Genomic DNA, 25,913 nt, shown 5'->3' with positions numbered 1-25,913 from the left:
AATGCTGCTATGAATAATTTCAAAACCTTTGGCCTCATAATGTGCCACTACCTTTTTTCCATGCTTCAAATACTTATCCTCAAGTGACAAATTGGGCCGGCCCTTGCGATCTGTCACTCCCATCACGTAGTTGCACTTTGATCCTGCTGCTTTCACGAGGAAGTTAAGGAAATTTTTCTCGAAGCTGTTTGTGAGGAACACACCCGTTATGAGACCTGTTGGTGCCAAATTCGTTTGAAAGAAGGGAACGATGACACCGGAGCAGAGCTGAGGCTACAAGGTAAAACGGCATGCAGCAGTTATGTGAAGGTCAAGTGACAGGTTATATAGGAAGTGGTTTAAAAAGGAAAAAGCTGCTGAGAACAGCACTGTGTCCTGCTCTGAAATGTGACGTTGCTTTTACAGAAAGTGTGTACTTGTTGCCATGAAAGCTCATCACCTTCAGTCATAGCTTAAATATACATAACCAAATAAACTAGTCTTAACCACTCGATGTGTTTAGATTCACATCGAGTGTATTCATGGTTTGTGTATTCATGAGTCTTCAAGATAAATTATTATTGAGACTGTTTGCTAATTTAGTCCTTGGACTTAAAGCAGTTCTTGTAATTGATTTACTTTATATTAACCTCTACTTGCTTGATTTGTAACTCTGCGTATATTTATATTTAATCTGTGTTTAATTTTTAATGGAAAAAAAAGCACTACCCATGATAACATGGTTATAAATAACAAGAAAACAGGCCTCGGTGGTGTCACTTGTATGGAAAAGCCTTGTTGTAGTTTTCTATGCTGAAGCAATAAAAGCACACTGAACTGAGGAAGTGTTTCTTTGCTTATCAAATCAATTTGAACTCTAAGTGCTAAGAAGAAATCTTTTGCTCCAAGCTGTGAGAATCTGAAAACTTTCCAACGTAAACAAATCATTTTGTGTTTCTTACAGGTTCAAGTGGTTTCTGTGTGATTCCTCCCAGTCTAAAGTTTAAAGCCGGGGTAGACTGAAGATGTTTGGGAACAGTGCCCCCTTCTCCTATTTCCCAAAGTTGGTTGATTTAATTTTCCTTTTCAAGTTCACTAGTTATGTTTAATATGCTATAAGACGCTGATTTGCGGTGTTTCTGATACATACCCGTTCACACCCTTACATAATAAAACAGCACAGTGCCATAGTAACCCTGAAGCTTACTTGAGCTGTGGACTGCGGATAGCTTATCTTCATATCGCTGAGCTTTGACTGAGATGATTTTATGGAAGTGGAAGGAAACTGAATGTTAAGGAATCATTTCTTCTTCTTCAGGGGCTTCACATCGGAGGACCTCCCTCCGAGGCGGGCTTTCCAACAAGATGAAATTAGGGAGAGTCCGCTGAGGAGAAGTGACTCAACCAGACCCAGTGGAAGATCTATTTACAGTATGTCCAGGCATTACAACACCTCATATCTAGGTATACATATTTTATGATGATATTGCACAAAATCGAATGTTCTTTACATCAGTACAGAGAAAGGAGTACTCGGAGACACTGAGCAAAAATCCTGACAGCATCAATGTCAGAGTGGAGGTAAATGAGTATAAACTCTACATCATCATGGACACATACACCTTACTAACAGCACAACATTTAGCTCTCATCATCACTGACCCTCCTAATTGAACCCACAGCATCTTTTCACCTGTGAGATTGATGGCCAGGAGGTGAAGACCGTGGACGACTGCGTGGCTAAGCTCAAGAACCTGGATGCCAAAGGTCGTCTGTGGCATCAGGAGATGATCATGGAGGTTCAGGGACCATATCTTCTGCTCAATGACATTGAGACCAAAGTAGGTTCATCACTTCTAGAAGAACAATGAAATGTCTGGAACGGACATTATAGTATGATTGTTGGACAGAGTTTTGAGTCAGCACACCACCACAGTGGATTTGAAACCCTCAAAATGTGACTGAAGTGAGGATTTTCAGTTTTAATTCAGGGGGTTTAAAAAATTTGCACTGATATTATTGATATATATATATATATATATATATATATATATATATATATATGGACAGGTGATTCCCTAACGTGTAGAACTCATGGACATCATCAAACGCTGTGTTTCACCTTCAGCTGCTGCTTGTTTGTGGGTCTCTGCCTTCAGTTTTGTCTTTAGTGACTGAAAAGTTGGTCGGTTGAAGTAAAGAATATTATTTATTTTCCTCTCTTGGTTTGCTTTGGGTCCATTTGCACTGTGAAGTGCTGTCCAATTAACAGTTTTGCAGCATTTGGCTGAATCTGAGCAGAAAGCACTTCACAGTCCATCCTGATACTTCCATCAGCAGTCACATCATCAATAAACACTAGTCTATTGGTGAGGGATCCACTGGCATCCATACATGTTCACGCCATAGCATTGCCTCCATTGTGTTTAACAGATGTGTTATGTTTCGATCACGAGCTATTTCTCTGTTTTTCTCTGTTCCATCATTCCAAAGATTTTTCAGAGCTGTGCAAGCTCTCTAAGATGTTTTCTGGCAACGTTTAATCTGACCTTCCCGTTCTTAAATATAACCAGTGGTTTTGTATGCCTAACTTGTGGGGATAGGTTAATTGGATAATCCAAATTGCCACTAGGTGTGAATGTGCGAGTGAATGTGAGTGCGAATGGTTGTCTGTCCCTGTGTGTTGGCCCTGCGACAGACTGGCGACCTGTCCAGGGTGTACCCCGCCTCTCGCCCTATGACAGCTGGGATAGGCTCCAGCGCCCCCCGCGACCCTGAAAAGGATAAGCGGAAGCGAACGGATGCTAAAATAATTAAGACATCAATTAACCGATGCTAAACCAGATTGTTGTGGCCACTACTAAAGTTGTTGCTGTCTCTGATTATTGGTTTACTTTGTTTTGTGATCTTAATGATGGCTTCCCACATTTACATTGACTCATAATTAAAATGACAGTGAAAAGCTATAAAACACAAATTCATCCCTTTGAATTAACTTGAGATATTAAGTCTGCTTCATTTGTCATTAACTAACATGGGAGCAGGCCTCACCTGTTAGCTGTCCAATTAACTTTGGGCCTCTCCACATGGGGCACTGTGTGTCTGTAATTCCTAAATATTTTATGCAGCACTTTTATTAAACCTCTCGAATTAAAGCGGAAAGTCTGCACTTCAATCACGACTTTATTGATTTAAAATCTGCTGTGGTGATTGATATACAGCAGCAATAATGCAAACTTGTCTGTGCAGGAAGTGAAATGGTATAGTAATGTTACTTCATTGTCTCAGTTTGTTAGTAAAATTATGTAAGTTTGGGATTTGAGGCCACTATTTAATGTTATTGTTCCACTTCATCCCAAAGGGTCCTGATGGGTTTGAGATTAAGGTCACTTTCTTCAACAAAACTAAATATAATTCTGTGCTGTAGCAGTAACACCAAAGAGTATATAAAAGTGCAACCAGGTGAAGCGAAACCGTTACACAACCATAACTGTTTAAAGCGCTAAGCTGTGTGTGAGAAAAATTCTCTAATTATGAAATGGAAACATCTGAAAAACATGTAAAATATGTATGAGCAAAATAAAATGCCAGACCATTTTTAAAATTCCCCTTTTCCCTCTTTTTAAAGACTTTCAGTGTTGGCTATTAACGTTCGATCAATCTGATTTTGACAGACAGAACTGGACTTGGTACCTTTGAGCTGTATCGTGCAAATCAAAGCTGTGCTGGACAGCTGCGACTTCAACTCTCTGCTGGCGATAACTGTGCAGGAACGCAGCAAACGCAACCGCCAGTGCTTCATGTTCCAGTGTGAGGAGACTGGGGTGAGTTAACTTTGACCTCCTCAAAGTCGCCAGAGATCTGATGATAATTGTAATGTCGATTTTTCTTCCCGTTTGCTCTATCAGGCCGATCTGATCAAGAGCGACCTAGATAAGGCAGTCCAAAGAGGAGGTGGTAATCTGGACCAACACAGAGAGCCTCTGGATGTCAGGTAGGGTGTTAAAAAAAACGAAAAACCTAAAACATGGGTAAGATTTAATTACAGGGAAGCAGGAAGGACAAATGTGGAAAGTACAGTACATTCATTAATCATTTCTTTCCAGGAATGAATTTGAACCCATGACACAACATAGGCTGGGAAGTTTCCGTCAGACTGCGTCCCCCTTTATGCAGGAAGAGTGGAGAGCTCCAACCTCAGACTTCATGGCCCCATCGTGGCGAGAGCCGGGTACAGTAGAAACATAAAGAAATTATCATTATTATCCAAGAGAAATTCAATTTATTTAATGAATTCACTGCGACTGAAATTCACTTTTTACATTTCTTCTCTGCAAATAAGAAATAAACTCAGTATTTTTAGTATTCCGAGTTTAAGTCACACCAGCTTCTGTTGAAATTTTTTTTCTCTCTTTGTTGCAATGCAGATCATATGCCTTCCTCACGTCCCTATAGTCCACAAGTAGAACCAATGAACCATTTAGACCCGTATGACATGCAGAGCAACCCAGAGATGGACCGTGATAAGACAGAGTCACAGAGGAACACGGTTAGTGCTGTGAAAACTTCTGTATTTTCTATGAATTATTGAATCTTCCTGTGGAATTATCTGTCTTATCTTGAGAGTTTCATATGATGCTTTCTTTTAGGACATTTTGAACCATGTTCTAAATGATCTGGAGATCTTCGTGGGCAAAGTTACAGCTGCAGTAAACACACCTGGACAGCAGGGGGACATGGGCAAGAAGAAGAAGACAAAGAAGAAGAAAAGCAAGAAAAATGGTAATAGCCTTCATCAGTCTATGTTTTTCACAAACAAGTAACCTATGAAGGATAACCTACAGATACAGGCAGTTTAATAAGTGCTTAATGTGACTGCTTATCAGAGCCCTCGGGACCACCCCTCAATCTGCCTTCTTTGGATGAATATGCCTTCTTTCTTCAGAAAGTCAAATATGGATTCAATCTGCTGGTAAGTCCTTCAGTTCAGTCTCTGCACATTACAAACTAACGTGAGGAGTTTTACAACAAACTTGTCTAAATGCTTACAGTTGTGACTAAAAGCACTGGTGTGTGACTGAAAGAGTCGTTATCATATTACAGGCCCAACTGGACGGCATACTGGTCAATCCTTCTGCTCCTGAGTTTGTCCACGTGCTCTTCTCAATTTTAAACATGGTAAGCTCACTACTGCTACGACTGCTGCTATATTATGCACAGTGATGGGAATAACGGCGTGTGTCAGAACAATGAGGCGACTTCTGTCTCCAGGTAGAAACAGGAGTGATACACCTGCTGCTGTCAGACCTGCAGGTATGAGGTTGTGATGTTCTCCTTTATAGTGGACAGAAATTACTTTTTTGGAGTGGCACAAAGAATTTGTGTGGCATCTTATTGAATGCAGAACAGCTGATGGTTCTGTAAATAGTTTGAAATGGTTATTTTAAAAAAAGGTAAATGGCTGCAAATAACTTTGTTGTTTGCAAAACCTGTGCATAGGATTTTAAAATTGACAATTGCATTTAAAGTTATGAAAGTTTGAAATATGATTCAATAGACATGTTTGTGGTTGTTACAGTAAAAAAATCACTTTTTCTACTCAGATTTTATGTTTTCTGACTGAGTTTAGATCAATTGTGTTAATACAGTCTGTCAAAATAAAAACATGACTGTAAATTCAGACACGTGAGTTTGCGCTGAAAAGAATGATACCAAACAAGGCAAAGTAAATAGTTTTTAAAGGTGAAATGTGGAGGGAAAATCAAAAGTAGTAAAAAATGGCCAATTATACCCTGGACCCCAGAGGGTTAAACTTTTTTTTTAAAGTAACGCAATAGTTACTTTTCAAGTAATTAATTACTTTTAGAAGCTTGTAACTCAGTTACTAACTCAGTTACTTTTTTGAAGAAGTAACTAGTAACTATAATTAATTACTTTTTCAAAGTAACTTGCCCAACACTGATAAGTCATAGTGCTTGTTTGGTTATAACTAGATTCTTTCTTTTTTCCAACAGACAGTTCATCAGTATCCGTTTGACCTGCCTCCCAATGTGATCTCCCCCTTGCTGACAGACCCCGCTATAGGCCTGCTAAAGCAAAATGTCACCCCGGAGGAGAACCAGCTGTGGATGTTTCTGGGAGAGTGTTGGAACATCTCCAGGTGAGGCAGCTTTAACAGTCCTCTAACACTTTTACTAGTCTTTTTATCAAGCTTTGAACGTTCTCATATATAGCCCTTTAACTTTAACTACATTTATACCTTCCTTGGCACGCCCTAACTTGTTGTGGGCCGTGTCTGTTTGCATGTGCTGTATTCAAATTGATTCCTGTGTGCAAAAAGTGTTTAATTTGGAATAATCAATGTAAAACATAGAAATACTAAGAAAGAACCATTCCTTGTTTTCTGAATGACTCATGGATTCATTTTTAGTCAGAAGAGCTTTACGGTTGCTAAGTTGTGAAAATAAACTCAGACTCTGTGTTTATGCTCATCTGGAAGGACACCTGCAGCTGAGAATCATGTTCAAAGTTCAACAACCTCTTTAACATTTACAGCGAAAGACTTGAGGGATTGTTGTGCAACTTGTTTACCAGTTTTTTAACCACAGGCTTGACTTTTATTACAAATGAGAAATGGTTCACAAATATTTAAAGATTACTATTAGTCTGACTACACTTAGCCAAATGCCTCACACACAACCCAAAGGTTCTCTATTATTTATTTATTTACTGCTGATCTATGCACTATGAATAAATGAGTAATAAATAATATAAATAATTTTATATTATGGTAAACAAGGAGAACACAGTATAAAAAAAGAACCTTGCATTCATGAAGCTGTATTTTAAAACATGGATTTGAGCTTTACAGTTGTTGATGGAGCTAAAAGCGACCATACTTGGCCAAGAAAGTATTGCACTTTTTTTTTTTTAAATTATCAAATTCATTTGTCAGCTAATTGTAATGAAAATTATTTAAAAGGCACCAACAGCACAAACATGTTTGAGAGGCCCGGTTCAGTTGAAACTGGCTGACAAATGACAGAGTTGTCTAGCAGATTTATTTAAAATTTTAAACAGATGGTTAATAAAAATAAAATAAATAAGCCCTGTATCAAAAAGTAGCTTGTGCAACTTTTTTTTTTTTTTTTTTACCAGGTTGTATAAGTGTTATTTTCATGGATGAAGTTGTGCATTTTATAATTCCTGCCCTCTGTTTCACTTGCAGGTCTCGATGGCCGGACGATAACGTCCCAGATTACATCCCAGAGTTCTATGATGGCTGGCAGCCCCCTCCGCCCCCTCCTCTACCATCCCCGTCGCCTTTTCAGAACGGTCCAATGAGCAGAAGCAACAGCCAACGCTTCTCAGGCCGACCGACGCTGCGGCAGCCAGACGAGGTACGAACTTATTATGACCCCCTGGTTCATCCTTAACAAAGAAGCTCATCAAACAGTGTAGCATACCTGGGTGTGAACTCAAAGTATTGCAGCAGTCATGCCCTTTAAAACTTTTTGTTTCCGTGCTGATGCTTAATTGTTATGCTGTAGCTCCATCTGCTTTAGGAATTGGTTTGGTAATGTGTTTATAGCCTGGTAGATTAGCAGATTGCTTTGAACTGTTGTTTTGCTTACCTGAGTTTGTCTCCTAAACCAACTGCACAATCTCCACTAAGTGGTTGTATGAATTGTAGTCACTGCTGCCATCTGGCACTCAGCACCTTTAAATCTAAATTTTCATGGCAACAGAAAAACAATATCGCCAATGAGGCCATCATCAAGAGGTTTTTCAGTTAATCCTGGTGTATTTTATGACTTTTACAGTTTATGGGCAACAATCCATGGGGTCCATCACCTCCACCAGCACCGTAAGTGTTGTTACACAGCAGTAAATATGGCTTAATGATCACATTTCTTCAGTATACCCAACACTTTTTCCTCCAATTTTATGCACTGCCAATACGAAGTGTATTTCGTCTGCTGCTCTTTCAGCTCCAATGAACCACCCCAGAGCATGCGTGTCATTTACAACTTCATGGCCAGAAACAACCAAGAGCTGAGTGTTATGAAGGGTGAGGTGGTTGAGGTGAGATCACAAATATTATTCAACAACTGCAAATACAAGATTTATTCTTACCTTTTCCAACACAGTATAAGAATTGTCTCTAGCTTTAAATAAAAGCAGGATCTGTAGTGTTTATCTGATGTAGACTGTTTTACATCATTGAAATTTAAGAAAACAGAGTAAAAAGCAAACCTTCATTTACCGGGAACTGGATGAGGATTTTGTTTTAGGGATATACCATCACTCTGAGGGGATCTGGATTATCAGGTATCATTATCAATGTAATGCAACAGTAATTTGGGGCATTGCAAACTTAAATAAAACTTAAATTTAAAATGTGTTGTAGATAACTTTTTCCAGCTCCAAAAGAAGAAAAAGGGGAACTGCAGATCTTTTCAATTCCTTCCAGCCTTTCAGCCACTGTCACATATTTTCCAACCAGTATTGTAACTATTGTGAACCTTATAGAGGAAATTAAAATGCAAAACTAGAATCTGAAATAACTCTAGCAAACACTGCAGCTGCAGCACAGAATGACTGACAGATAAGATTAATATTTCTTTAAACTTGGAGTTTCATTGCCAAAATCCAAAGTATTTGAGATATTTGGATTTGGATCTTTCACAGGTGATCCAGAAAGCAAAGCAGTGGTGGCTTGTTCGTAACGCGCGTAACCAGGAAGGACATATTCCTCTGAATGTTTTGGAGTCGTTAGGGAACCCCGAACCCGTGGACGACCTACCGGTGAGCTGAGCCGCAAGCAACCTGGGAACCCATCAACAATTATCTGTTTCCAGCAGGACGACTTATCATAACTGTTCTGCTTTTCTTTTCTTACGAATTGGGATGAATGTTAAATGTGGAAGAAGTTTAATGTCATGTGGTTTCAAGATTTTGGCAAATGCTTTTACTCTTTGAATCTCCACACTGTTTACTTGCTTGCAGTCAAACAGCTGCTCAAATAGACAGACAGATACTTTATTGATTCCACAAGGGAAACTGATTTGTTACAGCAGCATAATAAAGAGTAGAAATGTTACAGTCTACAATAAACAACACAGTTAAAAATGAAAGTGCGACAGGCGGCTGGTAAGGGCCTTACACTATGAGATAGTGCAGGAATTAATAAATTTACTACAGTGATAAACAACAAAAAAAGTCAAATTAAGTCAGTTAAAAAGGTCTGAGGGAGAAGGAGCTCTGCTGCCTCTTGAGTGTGGAGTGGAGTGGGTGTGATGAGTTGTCCATGATGGAGAGCAGTTTGTTCAGTGACCTCTGACGCTAACGGACTCAAACGCCTCCACATTCTGACCAATGATGCTTCTGGCCTTCTGGATTAGTTTGTTGATCCTGCTGGCATCTCTGGCACTGATGCTGCCCCACCCACCAGATAACGGCAAAACAGATGGCACTCGAAAGGATCTCCAACATGTTGCTGCAAACATTAAATGATCTGAGCTTCCCTAGAAATCGAGCAATGTGGTTTTCCATCATTGTTTAAACACTACCCGCCAATCAGAAACCAGAAAGCCTCATGTCAAAAATACTTTGTGCCTTGCGTTCAGATTGGGCATATTCATAAGCGTGTACATAAATAAATATGTTTGCTCATAAACAGCCTTCACATTTGATATTTCAGTCTTCCTTCCAGCGAGATCCTCGCGGCCCTGTCACCCTGGACAGGTCCTCCTCACCTGCAGAGGTGCAAGCCTGGCTTGAGTACAAAGGCTTCTCCAAAATGTGAGTGGCATTCTCCACGGAGTAACAGACAAGTTCATGTTTGCAATCTATATAACACTTGCATTTAATGTCATTTTATTTCTTCTCTTGTACAGCACTGTCAGGAGCCTCGGGGTGCTGAGTGGACAACAGCTTCTGGGAATGAATAAACAAGAAATAAGGACTGTGTGTCCAGAGGAGGGGGGCAAAGTCTTCTTCCAGCTGCAGGCTGTTAAGTCAGCCATTGCAGTAAGTAAATTTGTTATAATACGCACACACTCACAGTTAAATGTTAGCATGTAAGTAATAATTTATCCTGTTTCCTGCAGCTGGCCAGTGAACCGTCAGGCATGTACAACGGCCGCTACTAACGACCTGCGTCACTGCGCCGGCCCTTCAGATGTTTCTCATGTGTGCAATTAAGGGTGTTGAATTTAAACTGTCTGAATTGATTTCGCTGCTTTTCCATAAATTAAACTGTAACAAATGTTGATTTGCTGTTTGAAGTGGCAAACTCGAAGATTTAAATTTTCAATGAACATGCGCAGTGCTCGCCATCAAAGGTAAAAGTCCATTGATGGAGTGGTGGGAACAGTACTCAGACGCAAAGGTGGATGTCAGAGACAGGGGGGGTTATCTGATAACTGTTATCTAAACCGGTGACATCATTCTGCATCTGTGTGGTTACTGTTTGCCTAGCAACAAGTCCAAAGTGGACTGGAAAAAATGCTTGTGGACACAAATGAAGAACGGTTTGGAGTTGTCTTTTCAGGAAACTGGACAATGCTATGGAGAATTTAGCCCATGATGAGCCTGCTGATTAAAACAATGCAACATTAATATATTTGCAGGATTAAAAACATTGTTTTTGGTGGTTATCTTCCTTAATAGAACGCTGTATTAAATTACTATTATTTTAATTAAGCATTTTCTACTGCTGCAGCTTGGCATGAAAAGAATTTAACTGGTAAAACAGTCAGTCAACAATTTTCTGCTACTATTCACCCAAAAAACAAACCAAAAAAAGCCAAGAAGTAACTTTCATCCACATCAAACTGTTAAATGAGCTGCACAGCTCTTCAGTGAGGATACTATTTGCTTTCACTGCACCCTGCTGTTCACAGACTCGTACTGTGCAGCATAAAGTCAGATCACAGCTACTTACAAAATGATGGACCAATTTATTCAGTTATTTCCTGACCAGTAAGCACAGCTGCTGCCTGAGGTATACGAGTTTGCCACTTTCAAAGGAAGCGTCTATATATATATATATAAAACGTATCAATGACAGCAATTAATTGTCAGTTACTCAAATACTAGTTTATACCGTAATCTTGCTTTTTTGTGCTTCCAGTAATTTCGACTTTGTATAGTTTTTCCTGATGAAATAAAACGAGTACGTATGTAAACAATGGCTTCATCCAGCATTTGCCTCATTGACTGTGTCGTGTGTGATCAACAAAAACATGAGAAACAATCGTGTGTTTTGTTGTGAAAAAACTGAATCGCCAAAACAGAAAAGTCAGAACAACAGTTTCTTTAATCTGTTTAAAAAAAAATGTCCTCGTGATCAGTGCAAATTATTATTTTTTCCCCCACAAACCTAAAACCATAACTGAGTTTAATGGCTTGAACATATTTTTGGCTGTGTAATGTGATTAAAGCAGGGTACAAGCAAAGTTAACATTGATGTTATTTCAGCAGTTGCATTAATTAACATTTTTCAGGACTTTCTCGGCCTTGTTACTTTCCCCACTGGGCCATCCTGTTGTTTATCGGACACTTCATGAATCTTGGTGACTTCATGTAGGCAGCAATCCTCTCCAGAGCCTACAATGATATAGGAAGACATCTGGTTAAAAAACAAAGCAAAAGCTACCTAGCGGTGAGTTTCAGTAATGTCATTGACATGGGGGCTCCGGGAAAGAAGCCAAAGTGACTGAATAACTTTGTAGTATATATTTGAGAAAATACAAAGTGTAAATTGCACTGATGGTATCTGATGAACACTGAAGTCTTCTCACCTCAAAACGTTTCATTAGATCATTGAGGTTCTTGAAGTTCTCCAGGCATTTAGGCTCGAGGGCCCTGTGTTCATCCAACAGCTCGTACATAACGAAGTCCACAAAAGTGATCTGTTGAAGGCAGCAGAATTTATAGTATAATCAAACAATAATTCATGAGCAGCATTAAACTTAAAGAAAGCCGGTCCTCTCTGCGAAATTTTATAGCCTATCAAAGTTCAACATTTTGTTTTCCATTCACAAACTTACTGTCTGGTTCGCTTTCATCGCTCTAATCATCTCTAAACAGCCCAGGTGTAATCAAGAACCGGTATTTATGGAAGTTTGTTTCTGCCACTTAAAAAAACATTTTTGCCATTTACAAATACAAACTTTGGGTTATTAACTCAAACTTTTGGACTATTGAAATAATAACCTGACTTTTGATAGATGGCATTTTCCCCCAGTGGTTTTAACAAGCTTCCATAGTAGTCTTGGCTCAGGCAATAAAATGTGTTAATGGCTAATTGCAGAGTCAGCAGTTTGATTTTTGCAATGCAAACATCCCCCCTGACTCCTGTCCCACAGAAACAGGTGACAGTTTAGACTTGCATCCACAATGATGAGCACTTCAGAGTGGAAAAAACAGCCTACACAGAAATTCCTTTTCTTTTCTTTTCTTTTCTTTTCTTTTCAAATTCCGCCCCCTAGTGTGGGCACTGAATACAAAGCAAATACAAAGAGACTCCTTTCTTGTTTATGGAGTAGCATACCTTGTCACCAACAAACCACTTTCTTCCTCCGAGGAAATCCGAGAACTGCTTCAGTGTACACTGCAGATTCTTCAGGTAGTCTGGCTTCTGATCCTGATGTCAGAGAAATGAAATTGGCTTTAGTAGAAATTAGCAGTTATTAAAATGGATATTTTTTCTTTCTTCTTTAAAATTTAACACGCACAATGTTTAAGTAGGTCAGCTTAATAAAGGCAAGCCTGAGGTCCATGGCCTGATTCTCCAGGACGTCCACTCGGATCTTTTCATCCTCAGTCTCTCCACCTGTTATCAAACGACACCTTAGAGGTCCGAGTTACTTAAAAGCATTGGCAGTATTAGTTTGTCAATTAATATAATGTAAAAATCTACAAAGAAATCGCCTCTTTTGAACAAAGTATTAATTTGTTATAAATTTTTAAAACTTACACATGTTGTGCTTACGAGCAATGTATCTCATGATAGCATTGCTTTGCGGTATTTTCCTGTTTCCATCGACCAAGTAGGGTAGCTATGGTGAGATGTGAATTGCAGCATTAGTGTTAGCCGATGGTTTAAATTTGCAAACTTTCCAAATAATTTTATATTTACAGGTTAAACTCTCTTACGTTGGGAAAGTCCATTCCAAGTTTGAATTTGACGTCAGTCCATTGGCTCTTGTCGTAGTCGGGAGCTGCGTAAGAAAACATGACGTGAGTAAACCCGATGCTCAGCCCGAATTATGACAGATTTGTATCACTGGGTTAAAATGCTTAGTTACCTTCCCCACAGACGTATTGCTTTTCCTCATACTTGTCTCCGGTGTACTCCAGCAGGAGGCGGATGTGCTGGCCAAGCTGCAAATGTCCAATAATCAGGTGAGACACACATATCTGTGTTTTTTAGGCTAGTATACTGCTAGAGTATTTGAAAGTGTGCAATTGGATAGCAACTGGAATCTTGCAGTACTGACTTAAATAATCGTAGTCTCACATGGAACGCAGGAAAAAGATTATTTGCGCATTTACGCACGTGGCACAGTAGCAGTAACTTCAATAACTCACAGATTTGCGTTGTTCTGCACATCCATTTTTAGACAAATTTCTTATTTATAAGGTAGAATAAGGCACCTGGGCTGTATTGGTCCAGAGATCACACATACTGAACCACAGTCAACCTACTCTAGCTTCTAACGGAGGTTTCATCAATTTTCCTTCAGACGTTTGCCATGCCAAACACGCGTGTAAGACCTACACTGTGTTATGTGTAGATACGTCATTGGTTCTCTTCGTTTTGGAGGACATAACTTGTGCTGCTCTTGGCAGAATGCAGTTTTCATTATTAAAAATGAATTTTGTGATGAGAAATTAGGAGGTTGGTCACCTGCAAAACTTTTGATCCACATCAATCCATTTTTGCAAATTTCATCTGATTACATCAAAGTGTTCATAGAGTCAACTCTAACATGAAATAATATGAAAGAAAACCGCCTTGCAACCATCTTAAAGGGTTGGTTACTTTAATGCGTAAAAATAAAAGGCAACAAAATAACCTCATTATATCTTTTGGACCTGTTAAAAAGGTCAAAATTAGGAACAGTTGTTTTATTGACAGTACCTTTATTGACCTCAGCTGCTGAAGATAATCTAGATTTTTTTATTAGCTCTGTTTGATATAATAACTAAACAGCAGTGCTACAACAATCAGTCAGCCTCCTTTGACCCTGTATGCTTAGGGTGACTTTATTACACTGTAAATACAAACTCAACATTTCCTGGATTTGTTTCAAAGTAGGAGCTCTTTAATTCAACAATGAAAGTAGAACTTACCCCGCGAGTATCCCAGTAACCCAGTATCATTGTCATTTTGAATCCCTTTTCCAAATGTAGCTGAGGGAGACCTGGGCAGCTGCGGTGGTGCAAAGTGTGGTTGGTGAGCTGCTGTCTGCAGCCTATAAAAGGGGACAACAGGTGGGCCGTGCTTCTCTTATCTTTTGGTTCATGGATACAATAGATCTGCTGCATGATGCTGTGTGTGTGTGTGTGTGTGTGTGTGTGTGTGTGTGTGTGTGTGTGTGTGTTGCTCTCAATGTCTTCCTTTCATGTAAATGTCTCATCTACACATCTGCATTCTTTATGATAATGTAATATATGATAACGAATATCCTCCACTAAGAATCTGCCCTGCATGAGACTCGTCAGTGATTGACACAGACTATGTATGAATCTGTCTTTGTTATCAAAGAGATAGCTGAGTCACGGTGAGTCTGCAAATCGGGATTCACAGACATCTAAAGAACAAGACGAAGACCGATATGAAGTTCATTTTTGCCAAGTCACAGTTCAGTTACCAGATTTACACTACTGTCTTTATCAGAGGACAGACTTTGCACAAGCTAGTCTACGTGCAATCTTGATGTAATTTCTCGTGCCAGATAAAACCTTCGATAAAACAAAGGGTCGTTTTGTTAAACGTGAAACGTAACTTAAATATAAATCCTGTCTTCATTGTGTCCAGTACACGCTGACAGGTCAGGTCATCTTTTCTACTCATTCTTATTAAAAATGAAAGTCAAACATAAGAAAAGGCACTTAGAAGTCCCAGTAATGTGTATTTTTAACAAACACAACCAGGATTACCGAACCTTTTTACAAACAGCACGTACATGTCTCTGGGTGGACACACAATGCTTTGAACAATCAGTCATACTGATGACACCAAGACCCAAACTGAAAGGAGGAGTTTGTAGAGATGGCTCACTTTCAGTTCCCTAAAAAACAAACAAACAAACAAACAAACAAAAAAAAAAATTGGTTTAACTTGTGCAAGGACTGAACACGGAGGGAGAGGATCAGCATACGTCACTGACTGTACTATTACTCAGAGATACGTTACTCAAAATTTGATGCGTTTCTTAGTTCTTTAATTTTGAAGAGATTGAGGTTTATAATTGGTTTGAGCTTTCTGCAGAATGTGACCCACATCAGGGGTGGAGATGAGCTGGACATGAAAACAAAGCAGTCTTTGTTTCACATCTTTTTACTCGCTCTGTCATATTTCCACAGAGCTCCAATGATTATCAGCTACTAGCACAAGTGGTTACTCCCTGTGTTCTTAATTAATAATGCCCTCAATGCTTGTTACTTTAGAAACCACTTCTAAATGCATTTGCTTTGAGAGTAAGAATATTTGAAGAATACTGAAGATGGAGAATTTTCGGGGCCTCCTCCAGGTCCCACAACTATTCAACCACGATCTCCATTTTGACCATGGACATTATTAAATGGCCGTTATATCGCATTTTAAACCAGTTTGGCTGCTTTCCACCTCATCCATCTTTTTTGCAGCACCAAAAATATATTACGTTAAAAAGTTCAGGACTGGCTGTGTTAGCATTTTAAATTTGTCTGTTTGCTGTAAATTTATTTGCTACATGTAAACAAAAATGTTAATGGAGCAGGTTAAACTTGCTTTATCAAAACCTTTTAATGAACTTGAAGAGACTCACTATAGACAGATAATATAAACAGAAAAGCCATTAAAATAATATTTGAATATCTCATTTTCTAGTCTTAGATTTACTAAGTCAGGCTGTATCTGATTGTAATCTTAAACTGTCTCAAACAATCAGTGGAGACTTTGTTAATGTTCATAATAAACATGGAAAAAATTGTTTTGCGCAGTCATGATGATTTCGATCTTTGACCGCTGCATGCTAATCAGTTTGTCCTTGAGTCCACGTTAGTGTTTGTGCCCAATCTGAACATATATATTTTTAAGCCTTTACTGAGATATTACTGCTAGTGCAGAGGCATAAGTGTGTATTTTGTTGATCTAAAAGTAAGCTGACCCTAATGGCTTCATGCTGTAGCTTGCTTTCCTTTGCTTATTTTCAGATAGGTGGCCAAACCTGTCATGTTATTTCAAGTTATAAAAGCCTGCTATCTCAGTCTACTCTATCTCTCTGGCAGCCTTCTACTCGTATATGGTCTCTACAACCTTTATTTGCTTGGCACTCTTATGGAACGCTTTCATGTAACATCTCAGTCATCCATATATGCCCTGCGCTCCTGGTGCCTTGAACTTCCACCCTCCATCCTACCTTTACAAAATTATTAATCAACATTGCTAAAATTGCAAGAAATTCTCTCTTTGTACAGTTGATGCAGATGACTTCCATCTTTGATCAGTCAGTGTTGGAGCCAGTGTACATGCAAACTTTATTATCTGTTAACATTATGAAAGCTTGAAAAAGAAATATGACACAAACTGTGAAAATACAGAAAAACAGACACTTCAATATTCTAATCGCCCTCTTCTTCAATGGTATCCTTTTGTTTCACACCAACCGTCTTCATGTCCTCCTTCACTGCAACCATGAATCTTCTATGTAGTCTTCATCTTCTCCTCCTGCCTGGGTGCTCCATCTTCAACATCCCTTGTTCAAAATACCCACGATACCCTCTCTGCACATGTCCAAACCATCTCAGCCTTGCTTCTCTAACTTTGTTTCCAAACTGCTCAACCTGAGCTGTCCCTCTGACGTACTCATTTCAGATGTTTTTTTTGGTTTTTTTTGGCCTGTCCCGTTTGGCTCTTTTGCCCTCAGAATTGTTGTCTAAAGGCAAAGAAAGATGCCCAACAGATTTACTTTACCAAACTGACCATCCCAGCCTTGCCGTAATGGTCCATTTGATTCACCTTTTATTGTTTATTTTATTTTCACTTACTGAATACGGGACAGACTTGACTGGGGGAAAGAAGGGGAGAAAGAAAGAGGGAAAGAGAAACAGCTGAGAAGAGGGACGGGGGAGAAGGGCAAAAGACAAAAACCAACAGAACGGGCAGAGAAAAAAAAATGCATATATCAATCACCTGGATCACCTGCTGAGAAAGAAAAAAGAAAACAAGCAGAAGAGAACAAGAGTAATAGAATAAACAACATCACAATGATATATGGGAATATGACAGTAAATACTAAATATTAAACATTATTGTGCAGCACATAAGATCAACAGAACACAGTGTGCTTTGAGGTAGGAGCCAAAAAGGGTGTAGTTTGTGGGTGTGATCACCCGTGTGTACACCTGTGAGCATGGACGCGCTTGTTTTTTGTTTTTTAAAAGGTTCCTTCATGTAATGATCTGCTAGAGGGTGTGGGGGGGCCACAGCCCCGTCCTCCAGGGCATGAAGCAGGTGTGGAGGAGATCAAAACTCCAGACATCCAGAGGCCCCCAGAACACAAGAGACCAAGGAAGACCAACAGAGGGGCAGCTGCGCCACTGTCCCAGAAAGAGCTGAGGAGAGTCCCAGATGAGGGCTCACTCAGCAGCCGCGGAGCAGAAGCCAGGGGGAGTTGCAGTGACGCGCCCGTGAGCTCCGCCGGCAGCCAGCTGCGCCTGAGTGACCGAGCCCCAGGCCGAGAGGCCGGGGGCACCCCACCTCCGAAGTGGCCCGAGCGAGCCCCAGGCTCCAGGCCCCGATAAGCGGCCGCCAAGGAGTGAGCCGGTGTGTACCTGGACGCCCATCCCCGGACACAAAGAACCACCAACGCACCGATGTCTGAGGGAGTCCGCCACTGGCAGGGGAAGTGGTGGTAGGGGGAGATAGGCCTCCAAACCTTGGAGGGCCTGAGATGTCCCCAGAGAGGTGGCGCCTGACACCCAACCTGACATATAGACACAGACATACAGGCACACACAGATACAAACATCCATTCCCACCCTCATGCTCTCATATGCACTTACTCCACACTCAACCAACGTGGAGACAGACATAAAGAGACGTTGTACACACGATCACACTCCCCAAGCGTACTCTACAAACCGGGTCTAGGTGCCCCCGCCCCTGGAGGGGGGAACTGCACCCAGACCCAGGTGGTATTACCCTTTTCCCTGTGGTGGGGGGAGGCAGACCGCCCCGACTCCGCAGCAGCAGGGAGGCCCCACACTCCAGACCGCAGCCGGACGGCCAACTCCTCCTCCTAGCCCCCCCGCTCCAGCAGGTCGCAGAGAACGGGGGTGAGAGAAGACTCCAAACCTCCCTCCACCCGCTCATTGTAGTGTTGATGCATGTGTGTTCTAAGGTGCATTTAAAACCCAGGAGGGCATGGAGCTACCTGCCAGAGAGCAGCAGGTAAGCGCATGGTCCCTCCTGCTAGCCCTCAATGTCTACGTGTATTTAAAATTGAGAGGTGGGCAACGATGCCAGGGGTGGGGTGTACACCCTGATGGTACTTTGGACTCCGTATATCGTGCCCACCCCCAAGATCCTATATGTATGTGTAATGAGAGTGTGAGTAATGTGAATGTCTAAGTTGTGGGATAAAATTGAGGCAGAGGCAGCCAGAAGGGGACAGAGGGGGGGGGGGGGGGGGGGGGTAGCCTCCTCTGCACCCTGGTGACATACCCCTACTCCAAGGCCCTGCATGTGTGGGTGGTTGTGGTGGAGCGGGAAGAGGGAGGCAGCTGGAGATGGGGAGGGAAGGAAGGGAGGGGCAAGTGACCCCTCCCTGGGGCCAGCTCCCCCGCTGACCCCAGTAGGCACCCCCATACTCCGCGACCCGCCAGGGAAAGGGGGCCCAGGCCCATCCAGACCGGGGCCCAGTGCAGCAGCGCCGCCCGGCCCCACAGAGCCCGGGACAGTCCACCCAACCCCACCACAGAGAAAACTGCACCCACCCCACCATCCACTCATCTTCCAGACTACATAAGACAATAAACACCCAGGCTGAGATCTTCCTCCACCTCTCCTGTATCTCCCCCTCCTGCAGAGGGAGCTCCTGAGGAGAGGAAAGCTCCTGCAAGATGTGACAATCTCCCCCACCAGTTGAAGAGCCCCCCAGGTGGCTCGACGCACCGGCGGCACCCTGCTCCAGGGCTGGGCCCCCATGCACCCACCCGCCCACAACCCCGGCAACACACCAACCAGGACCCAAGCCCCCGAGGCCCGGTCCGGGTCCCAGCCCAGAGACGGAGCGCCCCCAGAACCTCACGCTCATCCCGGACCCACCCAGGGGCAGCCAGGCTACCAGGTCAGTAACCCACGTCCGTCAGCACAGACCCTCCCCTAGCCCCGCTGCAAGCAGCCGCGAGGAAACAGTCACCTGAGAGCCAACAGAGCCCCTAACCGGACATGACCGCTACCCCGGGTTGAGCCCCCCAAGGAAAATGCCTCCGGGGAACCCCCCGACGCCCTAAGCCTGTCCCTACCCCCACACCAATCACAACAGTGAAGGCGGGACCAAACTATGACCCCCCACCCCCACTAGGTGATGGAGCTGATCAAAGGAGCCCAGAGCAATTGATCTGATGTGGTGGCAGAGGCTGTATCAAGGCTAATGTAATCTAATAGATAATTTCTATATTGGTTAGAATATAATATAATATAATATAATTATTTTTATTTTTCCAGTTCATGAGGACTGTTTTCTTGGCTATGCATAGGGCAGTGAAAACCATATGGGCGATATTCTTTTCTGAAGTGACATTATCTAAGTTGCCCAACAAACACACTAAGGGGGAAGTTGGAATGTTACATTTCAGACACTTCGATAAGTCTTCACATATCTCGCGCCAAAACTTCTGAACTGGTGGACAGAACCAAAGAGCGTGGATATAATTGTCCGGTGAATTGGTTTGGCAGTGTGAGCAGTTGTCGGTAGACGTAAAGCCCATCTTGAACATCCGATGACCTGTATAGTGCACTCTATGTAATATTTTGTATTGAATTAATTGAAGACTGGGATTTCTAATTAGATGAAAGGTTTTTAAGCAAATCTGAGACCAGAAGTTTAGGTCTAAGTTAACTGATAAATCCGCTTCCCATTTTGCAATAGGAAGTGATATTGATTCATCTGTTTTAGAAAGCATTCTGTATATTTTGGATAGTAATTTGGGGGGTTTAAGAGTAAGAAATTGAACCACACTTGGTGGTGTTTGTAGTTCAACTTGACCCGGTTTAAATTTCTTTTTTACTATGGATTTAATTTGTTGATATTCTAAAAATCTTTTCTTGTTGATCCCATATTGTGTAACTAGTCCGTCAAATGAAATAAATTCTGTTCCTTCTAGTATATGTTCTAAGTATTTGATTCCTTTATCACTCCAATCTGAAAAGTTTATCATATTATTGTTTTGTAATATGTCAGGGTTGTTCCAGATAGGTGTATGTTTGCATGGGATTAATGAAGACGCCGTCAATTTTAGAAACTCCCACCATGCTGTCAGAGAAGAGCTGATGTTGATGCTTTTAAAGCATTCATGTCGTTGGATGTTTCAGATCATTTCAGATGTTAATGACGGTGTTAATGAGAGCTGGGCAGAGATGTAGGATTTACTATGCAAAATGTAGAGAATGTTTAGTTCAACATTTGTCACACGACAAAAGAAATGTCAGAATTATGGTAACCGTTTTGACACAAAAAGACCAAACATGTTGAAAGATCAAATTCTTGGAAATATTTTAGAGCTTTTTTGTAATTTTGCTTGTCTTCAGGAACAGTTCTCCAGGCTTCTTAAAGGACATTCAGAGCACTTATTTCAATATTGGCTGGCTTTTGTCCTCTTCTCTATTGAGACATTGTTAAAAACAATGCCTCATAAATTTTGACAAGATCTCCAACACCACTGGCTGAGATGCAGCCCCAAACCATGACAGAGCTTCCACTGTGTTTTACAGATGGCTATAGGCACTCATTGTTATACCGCTCAAACTGCCTCCATACATTTTTTTTTCTAAATCCCCCCTTCATTAAAAAATGGCTCCCTGACAGCCACCATTCCACAGAAACCATTTCTGAAGAGGCTTCAGTGGACAGTAGATGGCTCAAATCAAGAACCGGATGCATTTTCTGCTCTCGTGCTGCATTAAACTACATCAGATACATTTTGATGCGACTTGCTGTGCAGGACATTACGCTAAGATTGAAACACCAACAAAGAGTCAGAACAAAATTCACTTTAATGTGCCAAAAAACAAACAAACAAAAGGTTATAAATTCTAACAATAAGTGCTTTCATTAGAAATGTTTCAGTACAAATTAGTCCGGACCGCCCCAAATCTGAAATCATTAATGGTTTTACAAACGGCATGTTACGTAATTAAACACCATCAAATCTACCAGTCAGAGAGCAAAATGGCACTTTTTTTTTTCCAGTCATGACTTTGGTGTTAATTTGACAGTTTCATTAATTAACATTTTTCAGGAATTTTCCAGGGCATAAAAGGCACTGTTATTTACTATTTGTTTCCAAATTTGGCCATCTTGTTGTTTATCGGAGCCTTCATGAATCTTGGTGACTTCATGTATGCAGCGATCTTCTCCAGAGCCTGCAATGACATAATGGCCGTTGATTAAAATAAAAACACTGGAATTTTAAGAAACGAAAGGAAACTCCAGAGCCAACACCACACAAAGAAAGGTAAAAAAATAAAGGTTAAATTACATCATTAATGCAAAGACTTTGACTGTTCTCACCTCAAAACGGTTTAAAAAGTCTGTGAGGTTCTTGCAGTCATCCAGGCATTTGGAATCAAAGAGCCTGTGTTGGTCCAACAGCTCGTACATAATGAAGTCCACAAAAGTGATCTGTTGTGAAGAAAAGTTGCATAAGCATGTTAGAAGTAACAGAATCTGTGGTGTAAATCAAACAATAAGTCACCAGCCACGTTAAACCTGCAGAGAATCGGACACTTCTGCAGCTTTATGAAGCCCTAGAACACTAAAGTTCAACACTTTGATTTTCTATCCACAAACTTACTGCCAGGTTCACCTTCTCCTCCAATTATTTATAAATCAGTTTAAGAACCAGTATTAAATTTAGGCTGCATCCTGCCTAATACTGATGAGCTAGCACAGCATAAAAAGTACAGGTTTTTCTCTGCACAACTAACAAAATAATTTATGTTCACATCTAAAAACAATGTACAATTTAGAGTGAGAAAAAGGGCCTCAAATTGTCAAATTCTGCCCCCAGTTTGTCTATTAAATTTAAATCTGTAAAAGCAGCTTTAAAACAAGACTCCTCTCATATTTATGGACAGGTATACCTTGTCACCGGCAAACCACTTCCGATCTCCGAGGAAATCGGAGAACTGCTTTAGTGTATTTGGAAGCATCTTTAGGTAATCAGGCTTCATCTCATCCTGAAGAAACCAGAGAGATGACACTAGCGTTAGTGGAGTTTTAGGGAATTCAAAGAATATTTATATTTATGGATATTTTTTATTTTAATTAAACACTCACAAAGTTGGTGTAGCATAGCCTCACAAACCCATTTCTAAAGTCCATGGACTGGTTCTCAATGATGTCCACTCGAACCTTTTCACCCTCAGTCTCTCCACCTGTTGTCAAAGTTTACAAGATTCACATAAATAATAAAGAAACTAACAGTAATATTAGTTTAACATTGATTTACAATATAACTTGGAAAAAAAATCTTCTCAAACAAAATGCACGCTACTGTACTTACACATGTTGTGCTTACGAGCAATGTATCTCATGATAGCATTGCTTTGTGTTATCTTCCTGTCTCCATCCAGCAAGTAGGGTAGCTATAGTGAGATATAAATTCCAATAATAATGTTAGCTGATTGTTGCATTCTTCACAATTGAATTTTTAGTCGCACTTTAAAAAACTCTTACATTGGGAAAGTCCAGTCCAAGTTTGCTTTTTACATCAGTCCAGCAGGTCTTGTCATAGTTTGGAGCTGTGAGACATGAATTAATTAATTAGAGAGTTATGAGTTTTTTCCCCCCTTTAAATCAATAGGCTGAAATGATAAGTTACCTTCCCCACAGACATAGTATTTGTCCTCGTACTCTTCCCCAGTATACTCCAGCAGGAGGCGTATGGGCTGGGCAAGCTGCAAAAAGCCAAAAATCAGAGTTGAGAGATTTTTTTTAATGTACATTAGCACCTCTGAACTGTAAAGTCTGCATAAGAATGTGGGCAGAGGACATGCATTGGACTTCACTTACGTAATTTACAGATTTACTGTGGTACAAACAAAATGGGCCAGTGTACACGTTTCATGAATCTGATGCCAAATTTACAGAGGGCAAGAATGTTTCCATGCACATTTTCGTAAATGAAGGACATAATTTCAGAAGTCTTGTGGTTTGTTTAGCTATAACCTGGAAGATTTAAGCCCTGCTGTGATGATGCTTTTGGAGAGAAAAGACTTTCTCCTGTCAGCGCTTCCAAACAAGACACATTTGTTCAGTCTTTTTCCCCATTTATACTCTCATGAACTTTAATATTCAACATGTTCACTGAGGCCTGCAGAATCTTGGAGATGTAGCTCTAAGGTTTTTTGCAGTTTCTCTGGGAATGGTACGGTGTGACCTTGGGGTGAATTTACTGGGACATTCACCCTTGAGAAGTTTAGCTTTTACAGTACTGCACCTGGCGCTGTGAAAACTCTTCACATGCTTGTACATGCCCAGGACACTACAGTTTGGCTCGTGTCACGCCAGCTTCAAAACATCACCCAGGTTTAAAGCTGCAATCGGATCCCTAATTCACTCAATTCTTTGCCACATTAAAGAAAAGAAATAAAATAAAAATATGAAATTAGAGATCATTATGGCTCAACACTTCTCTATGATTACACTAGTAGCCATTAGTTAATTCCACCTAGAGTTACTCACAGAAAAGACAAAAAGACTTGCCGAGACAGTTTAGGCTATTAGAAAAGCACATGTTCAGATGGGTATTTTCTGGGTCAATTTTGGGATTTTGTTTGTATTATTTCTGTTATGTTATTTTGTCTGCCTCCTTAACAGCTTAACTTTGTAAATAACAAACTTTCAAGTCAACTGCTTCTTTTGGTGTTGAACTAGAAGTGAACATTGAACACAGACACTGACAGAGCCCTCCTAAGTGTGAATACTGAACCTGATATAATAAGGATTGTAGAGCAAAGCACAAATGTGGAAGTTCTGTCCAGCTTAAACCAAAATAAAATTAACCCTCTTTTTAAAAAGGTTTTTAAAAAAAAATAGTTTTACACATATACATAGGTAATATATGGCTGTTAAACTATACTGCACCACCTTGTCCTGAGGTAACTTTTAATGGAGCATGTAGAATTGGATTGATCCAAGATTGAGACGATTATAGCTAATTGAAGCACAGGTAAAAGACTTCTTGAACTCCACTTGTGGTGCAGGAAAGACTACTGCAAATATAAACCATGATACATGAAAATGATTCCAATAATCAAAACCCAAAGTAAAACATTTGAAGTAAATCTTCAAATCAGCTACATTGACTTTTACTCTACTCTTTAAAATTACAGCATTATAGCTACAAGTTTGTCTAACAAACAAAAGATCCCTGGTTCGGCCCTAGGAGGAGACAAATCCCTTCTGGGGTTGTGCCAAGGAGTGCCCCAGGTGCAAAAACTGCAGAATAACACGTGCTCAGCTACCTGCTCAAACAACCCCCCTGTGAATAAAGAAGCTCTATAGCTGTATCATCAGCTTTAGCTCTAGATTAATTACGAAAAATATTTAAAGCGGCCACAAAGAGACAGTTTGCAGAGCCTTCTGTAATGCAAACTGCACAAAATTCCCATGCCTTATGAAAAAACGTGAACATAACTAATAAATATTTTTATTTTTTAACGAGAGGCTGTAAGGTTAAGCTCTCGTGGCTTGTTCAGATGGCTTCATATGCCAGTAAGTCTAGATTAATGGGAGGAGCAGAAATTCATGAGATTTTGCAGACAGCTGAAACCATTTAGAGACTTGAACTCTGCTCACACGAGCAGCCCTGGCACTGTGTGCACACGTCCCTGTGCTTTGACAATGTAAGAGGTTTAGAAATGAATATGTCCCACACAACTAACCCTACACTAAAGTCTGACTCGTTGAATAATGTAACCTCAAATGTTACTAGCATCTCGGCTCTAAATAGCGTAACACGTCAGCTATCAGGCTACACTGACAAAGATAACAGTTTGTGCAAAGGCACGCCGAGCTCGGCTGTTTTGCAGTTACATAATAACTTAGCGAGCTTTAAACAGTTTCTATAAACAGTTACACATCTTAAAAATTAAACACACTAACGCTATCCGCTAAAGGTTAGACGCCACCGAGGTTTAAAAACAGAAAAATGGCCATGATAAGACGGGAAATCGGTATTTTTGTCGATTAGATGGAGGTTCAGCCGTTGCGAACAACTGCGGGCTGCACACATGGAGTTTTTCAGCTCCCTGTTAGCTCCACTTACCCCACGAATATCCCAGTAAGCCAGTGTCATTGGCATTTTGAATCACTTTCTGAGACCAAATGGAGCCGAAAGAGACAGTAGCTTCTGCAGCGGAGCGCAGGTCTGCACGAAGGCGGGAGATGAGCCGGTGGAGGGGGACAGGCGGAGCAAGTGGGCGGGGC

General features: G+C 40.8%; 3 protein-coding genes across 4 annotated transcripts; 1 reads left to right on the top strand and 2 right to left on the bottom strand.

Annotated features, from left to right (window-relative positions):
- eps8l3b (EPS8 signaling adaptor L3b) lies at positions 1 to 11,176 on the top strand. Of its 2 annotated transcripts, none has more exons than XM_004554237.3 (20): positions 1 to 280; positions 944 to 1,042; positions 1,298 to 1,410; positions 1,496 to 1,560; positions 1,662 to 1,820; positions 3,654 to 3,803; positions 3,888 to 3,973; positions 4,086 to 4,210; positions 4,407 to 4,528; positions 4,629 to 4,761; positions 4,866 to 4,951; positions 5,083 to 5,157; positions 5,994 to 6,139; positions 7,208 to 7,379; positions 7,803 to 7,846; positions 7,971 to 8,064; positions 8,671 to 8,787; positions 9,695 to 9,783; positions 9,879 to 10,011; positions 10,092 to 11,176. In XM_004554237.3, exons 2-20 carry the CDS (start codon positions 1,005 to 1,007, stop codon positions 10,131 to 10,133), a joined length of 1,989 nt encoding a protein of 662 aa, XP_004554294.3. In that variant the 5' UTR covers positions 1 to 280; positions 944 to 1,004; the 3' UTR covers positions 10,134 to 11,176. The 2 variants fall into 2 exon arrangements, with proteins under 2 accessions (XP_004554294.3, XP_004554293.3); XM_004554236.4 differs by having other exon boundaries at positions 9,683 to 9,783.
- A 108-nt stretch (positions 11,177 to 11,284) lies between these two features.
- LOC101479547 (glutathione S-transferase Mu 3-like) lies at positions 11,285 to 14,428 on the bottom strand. Its single transcript, XM_004554238.3, has 8 exons — positions 14,344 to 14,428; positions 13,296 to 13,371; positions 13,144 to 13,208; positions 12,965 to 13,046; positions 12,723 to 12,820; positions 12,539 to 12,631; positions 11,787 to 11,897; positions 11,285 to 11,592 (listed from the first exon to the last, which is right to left on the bottom strand). The coding sequence occupies exons 1-8, from the start codon at positions 14,377 to 14,379 to the stop codon at positions 11,506 to 11,508; spliced, it is 648 nt and encodes a 215-aa protein (XP_004554295.1). The 5' UTR covers positions 14,380 to 14,428; the 3' UTR covers positions 11,285 to 11,505.
- Positions 14,429 to 21,457: 7,029 nt separating this feature from the next.
- LOC101479823 (glutathione S-transferase Mu 3) lies at positions 21,458 to 25,913 on the bottom strand. Its single transcript, XM_004554240.6, has 8 exons — positions 25,753 to 25,913; positions 23,305 to 23,380; positions 23,160 to 23,224; positions 22,987 to 23,068; positions 22,761 to 22,858; positions 22,565 to 22,660; positions 21,993 to 22,103; positions 21,458 to 21,844 (listed from the first exon to the last, which is right to left on the bottom strand). Exons 1-8 carry the CDS (start codon positions 25,786 to 25,788, stop codon positions 21,755 to 21,757), a joined length of 654 nt encoding a protein of 217 aa, XP_004554297.1. The 5' UTR covers positions 25,789 to 25,913; the 3' UTR covers positions 21,458 to 21,754.

This window comes from Maylandia zebra, linkage group LG20 (genome assembly GCF_041146795.1).
Source record: "Maylandia zebra isolate NMK-2024a linkage group LG20, Mzebra_GT3a, whole genome shotgun sequence".
NCBI lineage: Eukaryota > Metazoa > Chordata > Actinopteri > Cichliformes > Cichlidae > Maylandia > Maylandia zebra.
The sequence above is the reverse complement of the archived record's forward strand: the minus strand, read 5'-3'. Positions and strand labels throughout refer to the sequence as shown.

Bases quoted from the DNA above. Each gene is read 5' to 3' on its own strand.
- eps8l3b (XM_004554236.4), top strand. From the start codon at position 1,005: ATGTTTGGGAACAGTGCCCCCTTCTCCTATTTCCCAAA. The intron at 1,043-1,297 runs GTTGGTTGATTT...CTTCTTCTTCAG, and splicing joins CCCTTCTCCTATTTCCCAAA to GGGCTTCACATCGGAGGACC. The intron at 4,529-4,628 runs GTTAGTGCTGTG...GCTTTCTTTTAG, and splicing joins CAGAGTCACAGAGGAACACG to GACATTTTGAACCATGTTCT.
- LOC101479547 (XM_004554238.3), bottom strand. From the start codon at position 14,379: ATGACAATGATACTGGGTTACTGGGATACTCGCGGG. The intron at 13,047-13,143 runs GTAAGAGAGTTT...ATCTCACCATAG, and splicing joins TTGGAATGGACTTTCCCAAC to CTACCCTACTTGGTCGATGG. The intron at 11,898-12,538 runs GTATGCTACTCC...TGCCTTCAACAG, and splicing joins AGTGGTTTGTTGGTGACAAG to ATCACTTTTGTGGACTTCGT.
- LOC101479823 (XM_004554240.6), bottom strand. From the start codon at position 25,788: ATGCCAATGACACTGGCTTACTGGGATATTCGTGGG. The intron at 22,104-22,564 runs GTATACCTGTCC...TCTTCACAACAG, and splicing joins AGTGGTTTGCCGGTGACAAG to ATCACTTTTGTGGACTTCAT. The intron at 21,845-21,992 runs GTGAGAACAGTC...ATGTCATTGCAG, and splicing joins ACTTTTTAAACCGTTTTGAG to GCTCTGGAGAAGATCGCTGC.